At 33.9% G+C, this 8,393-nt stretch overlaps 1 protein-coding gene across 1 annotated transcript; it reads right to left on the bottom strand.

Annotated features, from left to right (window-relative positions):
- Positions 1-983: 983 nt before the first annotated feature.
- LOC130824550 (probable inactive receptor kinase At2g26730) lies at positions 984-6,533 on the bottom strand. Its single transcript, XM_057689606.1, has 2 exons — positions 4,896-6,533; positions 984-2,077 (listed from the first exon to the last, which is right to left on the bottom strand). The coding sequence occupies exons 1-2, from the start codon at positions 6,217-6,219 to the stop codon at positions 1,401-1,403; spliced, it is 2,001 nt and encodes a 666-aa protein (XP_057545589.1). The 5' UTR covers positions 6,220-6,533; the 3' UTR covers positions 984-1,400.
- Positions 6,534-8,393: the final 1,860 nt, after the last annotated feature.

Genomic DNA, 8,393 nt, shown 5'->3' with positions numbered 1-8,393 from the left:
TGATAATGTTAGTGTTGTATATTTTTCGGGCAACCCCATTCATCATCAACACACTAAACATATTGAGATGTACATTCATTTTGTTCGGAAAAAGGTGCAACATAGGGATGTTCGAGTGCTTCATGTTCTTTCTCGGTATCAAATTGCCAATATTTTTACCAAGGGCCTTCCTTAAATTCTATTTGATGTTTTTCGCTCCAGACTTAGCGTCCGTAAACCTGCCGATTTGAATGCGGGGGTGTATTAGAATAGAATTATTTGTATATCTTCTTATCTTGGCAATTATTTTGTATTTTATTTAGTTTCCTAAACTATTGATTCTTTTTTGTATTTATTCACTAAATGATGTAATGAAAGGCAAGGAAATCATTTTCCAATAGAATCAACCCAATGAATGGGTAAAACAACTCTCTTGTAGGTAAAGAACAAATATTTATTCTAATCATATTCAAAAAGTTTAAAACGGAAAAACTAAAGGCTTACCATCAACTAAAAAGTTAATGATAGCTCTAAACCAACTATAGATTAGGATTTTTCTAGAAAGGAAAGAGAGGAAAAGATGGATGCGGCTACTTTAATGTGTGATTAATTTAAATATTAAATATTATTGTTTCTATTGAATTAGTAGTAAAGAGAAATAATATAAATTTAAAAAAAGTGACTAGTTGATAATAAATAAAGAGGTTGATTAAATTATATGAATTAAATTAAAATAATACAAATATATAGATGAAATTCAAAAAAATAATTATCTTACTTAAAAAATAAAAATAATGTAAAATAAATAAGACAAATTAAAATACTAAATGATATAGCTAAATAATAAAAATGGAGGGAGCATAACAAATTAAATGGTACAAAAAAGACACCACATAACACAGGCCAGGAAAGACATGATTTAAATATTGTAGTTGTTTGATCAATTAACAGACATTAGCTGGAAAGATCATATGCCCCAATACGCAATAGACAACAGGCAAATATTCTCCAGGAAAATATTTTATCAGAAGATATAAATAAAACAAAGGATAATTTCAACAAAAATATAAAAAAAATCCCTACCCAATCAGAATATATCCACCAACTTATATAAAATGATCAAAAGCCAAATTCCAATAAGTTCATGGAACCCCTAACCCCTTTACATAAAACCAACCATAAAATCCAACCATTTTTTTGTCCCTCTAAAAACTATTTCACACATGTAACAGTGAACCCAATTTTTTAGGAAAAAAAATATTTAAATCAAATTTAACCTCAAAAAATTGTAAAAAAAAAAAAAAGGAAAATAATAAAAAGGAAAACTAAACATGCACTGTTCTTTTCACTCTAGCTCCATTTCCACATTCTCTGGGCAATTTATACACTTAATTATGCCTCCTGGGCCCTGTGCATTTTGATCAAGGGGTAACAGAAGAAGGTGGTGTCCGCGACTCCTTGGGCGGGGTATAACCATCAGACCCTTTGGACGGATCATCTGACGACTGCCGGATACCATCGTCTGTGTTACTCTCACTCCGGTTCATTTCTTCAATCATGCGTAGGGCATCAGGCATTGAGGGTCGTTGATCAGGCACGGTTGAGACACAAGCCATTGCTATTTGCAGAAGTTGTACCATTTCCTCTTCGATATTGTGGTATCTCATAAGCTCAACATCAAAAACCTCGGCAGTCCATTCTTCACGGACAACAGACTGTACCCACCTAGGAAGATCGATCCCCTCATCTCCTAACGAAGCTTGGTTCGGGGATTTTCCTGTAAGAAGTTCTAAAAGGAGGACCCCAAAGCTATACACGTCAGATTTGAATGTTGGTTTTAGGGTTTCTACAACCTCTGGGGCTCTGTACCCAGCAATCCGGTTGTTATTAGAGGTAGTGTTGGGGGAGAACAAAGGAGTGAGTCCAAAATCGGATATCGCAGGGTCTTGGTTGGAGCGCAAGAGGATGTTAGATGATTTTATGTTGCCATGGACGAGATTGTTTGATACATGAAGGCAAGCAAGTCCTCGAGCAGTACCAAGGGCTATCTTCATCCGGTTATCCCAGTCTAGAGATGTACGCCCAGCACCTCTGCTTCCTGCAGTTTCACAAACCAGTATAGATAATCCCAAGTCACATACATTCTCGGAATCATACTCAAAGTTGATACAAAATTAGGCATTTAATTAGGAATGAAAAACAAAACCTAGAGTTAATGAAAGAGCTGCGTGATAGCTTAGTATTTGTCTTTCTCTATTTATCTATTACCTTATTTTTCTTTAAGCGCTATCATGTCTTAGGCCATATCTAATACCTCCAAGGACACAAACAAAGTGGATCTTAGTTCAACAAAAGAGGTGGGTTTGGTGTACTTTTGGCTTCTAAGTACCTGAGGAAGGCATTTCTAGATCACATGGGTACAAATACCTGCAGTCATACACACTTGCACCCCATTAACACTAAACAAGTCCTTTTCATAAATGGCATGGTTGTGTATGAGAAGTGGAAGAAGAAAAATACAGGTGAAAATGACATGAAAGAGCATCTCTAATTATCTCCATCCCTAAACAAGTCGTAATCCTGATCAGACGCTTTATGTTTCACTCATTGGCTCAGGTTTTAAGGTGAAAGGTTTGTTTGGCAAATGATTGTTGAGATGAGCGATGTTTGACTTGACCAGCTGGAAGTAAATGGTTAGTAAGCCAACAGTTTAAACTAGCTCTTTAAGTCAGCTATTATGGAGATGTTTGGTAAGATTTAGTTGTTGATTGTTGGTTGTTTATTAGAGAAAAGTAGACCAAACGGTCAAAGCCCAAAAAAAAACACTACTCATAGTTAAGAGAACGAAGTTAACTTGATCACTTATTGACCAAAGTGAATTCCATAGTAGTCTTCAAAATTGAACATAGATGATAGCAAAAGGAAAGTCTCATTTCAATTAGGTCTTCTTTCATTTGTAATATTTCTATCACTCAGCCAAAAATAGAATTAGTGAGATTACCAAACTAAACATCTATATTATTTTAATCAAAATCTGCTGTTTTGGTTCTAATTAACCAAAACAAGCACATAAGTCACACATTCTTCACCAACAGCCACAAAAGTGTCACATTATTTACCACTAAAACAGTTGCATAAAGTTAGAAATTTTTCCCAAGGGAATTCCCCAAATTACGCATCCATATCTAGAATACTAATCAGCTTTCTCCACACAAAAAGAGAGCACCCCAAAACTTAACACATGCTTTATAGCTCTATGGTCCCCAAAAGAACAAAATATTATATCTAACTAAAAAGTCTAAACTACCCTTTTAGAATGGTTTTCATTGAATGTCAATGTAGAACCAAAAAAATAGGTTGTATCTTGTAGAATTCGTGTTTGTGTTGGTAAATAAATACATCGAGAATCCTTGACACTACTTGACCAAGTTAACAAGCGTATCAAGAACGCTTTGACTCTAGCCCGATCTTCATCTAAACGGATAGTCGTATAGAGTATCGAATTACTTAACCCATATAAACTAAAATATCATTTAACTTTAATCATAAATCACTTTTTTGTATTATGTATGCTACATTATATTCCAAACACCTTAACAACATGTTACATCAAGTTAATTTTACCCTTAAATATTTTTCTAAAATCTTACAAGTTTAAACTCATTTATTAAATGTTAAACTCATGTTGATCAATGGATCAAAGTGCTTTAGCACTAAGCCATATAGCAGAACTTCCTAATCAATCACGGTGATTTGTAAATCACTCCAAAAAGACAAAAAGATTAATAGTAAAATAAACAAAACCAAAAAGGTAAAATAAAATAACAAAACTCTCACCCTATCAAATCCTTCCACATACGGGTGATTTATTTAGTTCACAAATCACCGTTATTCACTAAAACCACCTCCTAAGATAGTAGTGTATCATGAGAACTTTTGACGGCTCTACCAAAATAAAACAATGGTCAATCAACCCCTTCCAGAGCAATTTCTAGGTTCTGATGAAACTTTGCATAATTAAACTTTTATATTACCATTCTTTTTCTTGTTCTTTTAATTTTTCATGATTTTTATGTAATTTATTAGGTGAGCAATGTGAAAGGACACTCATGAAACAGAGTGGCTTGGCACAAATCATTAAAAAGGAGGTTATACTACCTAAGTCACAAGGACTTTGTCGGTGCTCAAAATCATGAAAGGGTATGTTGCAATCTTGGTCCCAACTCACAACCCTTAAATTCGAATTTTCCATTATTAACTAAAATATTCATTCAAAAAAACAAAAAAAATACCCTTCTCCCATTGTTGGCCAGCTCAACTATCTTACTCATCTCAAGTACTAGTGTGCTAGAAGCAACCAAAATAAGTAAAGAAATCTATCATCTACTATATTCTTTACCCACCACCACCAAAAAAAACTCATTTTCAATAAATTCCTTAAAAAAAAGACTAAATGTCTATTTCCAACACGAGGAGGTCTCAGTAAATAAGAGTGATTTGTGAATGGTAGGATTTGATAAGGGGGATTTTTTTGATTTTATTTATCTTTTTGATTTTGTTTATTTTACTATTATTCTTTTTATCTTTTTGTGATGATTTACAATTATGGTTATCTGTTCCTACACTACTTTATTAATCTTGATTAAACCCTAAACAATAAAGGGCAGCCTGATGAACAAAACAAGGGTCCCACCTTACAACACATCAAGATCTGAACCAGTGTACCAAAACTCTCCTTCATTCTACTCTAAACAGTAATCACTTCAAGCTAATTACTTCATTACTAAGTAAGGAATTACTCCATTAAAATGGCAAAAACGACTCAAATCAACTCAACAATTAGAAAATTATACAATATGATAGTAATTTGGTTAGTAAATCAAAATGCAATTAAGTTGCAGAGAATAGATTCATACCATGCAAGAGAGCAGATAAGCTACCACCAGGCAGATAATCAAACACCAACAATTTCTCATCTTTAGAGTAATAATAAGCTCTCAATGGCAGCAAATTTTCATGCTTACACTTCCCTAACACCTCCATTTGCACATCAAATTCCCTCTTACCAGCCACAACATCCTTAAGCCTCTTCACAACCACCGTAGTACCTTCCTCCAGCACCGCCTTATAGCTCGTTCCTATACTCCCTTTCCCCAACACCTCAGCAGACGCCCTTAGCAGATCTTCAAGATCAAAACTATACGCACCACCACTAACAAACACTAGTCTATTCCTCTCCCCGATTTCCGGGCCAGTTCCACTGGTCAGATCGTCTTTTGAAGATGATGTGCCAGCTTCCCCTGCACCAACTGCCCTTGTGCCTGCTACTCCCATGCCGGCAGATTTAGCAGTGGTTGTAGTAGAAGAACCTTTATCTCTTCTCCTCTTTAATAGGCAGAACAATAAGAATAACAGTAACAGTAATAATACTAATGCAGCTGCAATTGATATACCGATAATTGCTCCTTTAGATAGCTTCTTCTTTCCCCCTACCTCTGCCGGGGAAGAAGGAACTACAGCCATTGGTGAAGGTGATGGTGAAGGGAAAAAGGATGAGTTACATGGTGGTAATGGGTCACCACATAACTGTAAATTACCCGCAAAAGACGTTTCTGGAAACTTCTTGAGAGTTTCTGGAATTGAACCATTTAAGCTATTATTAGCTACATTAAAATCAGTTAAATCTGCATTAATACTCGGAATTGGACCCGAGAAATTGTTGTTTTGTAAAAATAACCCGTTTAATGAAGTCAAGTTATTGACCGCAAATGGGATTTCCCCTGAGAAATTGTTGTTGGACAAGTCAAGACGAGTCAAACGAGTTAACTGAGTCAAACTCGTTGGAAATTTCCCAGAAAGCTGATTGTTTCCGATGTAAAGAGCACGGAGAAAAGTAAGGTTGGAGAAATCAGAAGGGAGATTTCCAGTAAGACTATTAGAATGAATGCTAAGAACACGAAGCTCTGATAGACGTGCGATTGTGTTTTCAGGAATGGGACCCGCTAATCCAACAGCAGGAAGACGGAGGGAACGAACATGGGTTTGGGCCGGATCACATAGAACTCCGACCCATTTACAAACTGAGTCGGATGCATTCCATTGGATACGGGGAGAGTGAGGGAGTTGTGAAAGGAACGCTTGGAGTGCTAGCTTGTCCTGAGTTGGCTCAGAGTGAGATCGGTGAGTCAAGAGCAGTAACAGAAGGATTATGAAGAATGAAAATGAGGAAATAAGCCTCATTGTTGTCAGTATGTTTTAGAGAAAGAAAGAGAAATGGAGAGAGAAACAAGTAACTATAAGGAGATTGTACAATGGCGAGAAGCCATGTGAGGGAAAGAGAAAAGGAAAAAGGGGTATCACGAGAAACACAGAGAAGGAGAAGACAGACTAGTGAAGTGGAGGAGGAGAAAAATAGGAAATTTTTAAGGGTTGTTTGGTGGATAAACAAGTGAGATGATCTGGTACCACTTTTTTTTCTGAAATGATAATGTTAGGTTGAGAATTTTGAAAAAGGGAAATAATTGATTGTTTTTTTTTAATTTAATTTAATTTAATTTAATACTTTCTCCCTTCCATAATACTTGACACCGAGTGTGACATATCTTGTGAAAAAATATCATTATCAGTAGCAAGTATTATAGAACGGAGGAAGTAGTATTAGTATATTGGACTAATAGTGTAACTACTACACTCATGTTTAGTAATGACTGGTGGTGTAGGGTTTGAAGGAAGTACGAATTAGTTTTTACACTTTTTACGTATGTTTTGGTTCGCTACTATTTCCATCTTAGTGAGATTCAATCAAACAGAAAACTACTTCCTTCTTTTCGTAATAAACTTTTTATAAAGAATGTTTGTGAAAATTGAAAAAAATTAGAATATATTAGATATTGAATATATTATGTTATTAAACAAATAAATTTGATGCTAAAAATGTAAGAATCATAAATATTTAAAAATAAAAAAAAAAATTAGTGGAAAAAATATAGGGATAACAACTAATAAAAAATATTTTTATCAACTTAGTGAAAAACATGTGGATACCATAAGGATTATAAAATGTTAAAATGAGGATGAATAAGTTTATTTTCCAAAATTTGTGATATAAATCGAAAGATTCCTTTTAGAAATAATAAATAAAACACCATAAAGTGACACACTTCTTTAAGGGACGGAAAGAGAAATTTTTATGAAAAATATAATTGATAAATTTGCCTCTTAATTAGCTATCAGCGTAACTTTTTATTTTATAATAATTCAACATTTGCCCTTAGTTTGCTATCAACATACACTATTAGTATGCTAACAGCAAACTAAGGGCAAAGGCTGGTTTATTAAAAATAATCTAAATTTGAATTATCGTAGCGAATAGATGAAAGGTTGGATAGTACTATCAATTTTTTCAAATATAAGTTATGAAAAATGTGATATTAAATATAAATATAAAATCATTTAGGTTGCGTTTCGGGAACAATAATTTCATTTCAAAATGTAGATTTTAATTATGAAATCATTAATGAAGAATTTGAGAATAACAAGATTTGGAATGTCATTCTCAAATCCTTATCTTTAACCACTTTTATTACAATGGTGGATTTGACTTAAATCCAAATTTTAATTTTTTGTGTTTGCCAATCATTAAATTTAAGTCAAATCTATATTTTCAAATGAAATTATCATTCGCAAACATAGTATTATATGGATTTTAATAATATAGAGCTTAAATGTGTAGTTGTGATTAAAAATAGTGATGGGGTTCATTTCAAAATAAGGATATCAAGTATAATTAGTCAGACAAGCTAAAATAAAAATTTGATGCGGGACAGAGGAAGTAAAAGTGATCTCACTTTGTCAGATTAGATTTACGTCAAACGAAATTGATCGATAAATTAAAAAAGTAGGTAAATAAGTAGTATTTTAAAAAGTGGAAAAAACAGTTGGAATAAATGAAAAGATAAGTTAAACGTGTAGATGAAAATTAAAAATAGAACAGGTGTCATGGAAAAAAATTAGGAGAAAGGCAAATTTGGTAGCGTCGATTTATCATCATACCCAGTGTATCCCGCCCATAGAAAAACCATGAGCAGGGGTCTGGGGAGAAAAATGACGGCGACAATTCATACCCATAAAGCAGAGCGCGACCAAAGAGTCCCTCAACTCGAGAGAAAACAAGAAAGCTGCTTACAGCGAAAAAACTGTGTGAAGTAGAAGCCAACTCCGCAAGCCTGCATTTGAATATTAATAATAATAATAATAATAATAATAATAATAATAATAATAATAATAATAATAAAACAAACGAGAAAAAGTCAGAGAACAAGAACAACAAGTAAATGCAAGGAGATTAGTAGTCTCAAACACGAATGTGGCGCCAACTACTACTCATATCCCTGGTCAACTAGCATCGACTAAAA

The sequence above is a fragment of the Amaranthus tricolor genome, chromosome 9 (genome assembly GCF_026212465.1).
Source record: "Amaranthus tricolor cultivar Red isolate AtriRed21 chromosome 9, ASM2621246v1, whole genome shotgun sequence".
In the NCBI taxonomy this organism is placed as follows: domain Eukaryota; kingdom Viridiplantae; phylum Streptophyta; class Magnoliopsida; order Caryophyllales; family Amaranthaceae; genus Amaranthus; species Amaranthus tricolor.
The sequence above is the reverse complement of the archived record's forward strand: the minus strand, read 5'-3'. Positions and strand labels throughout refer to the sequence as shown.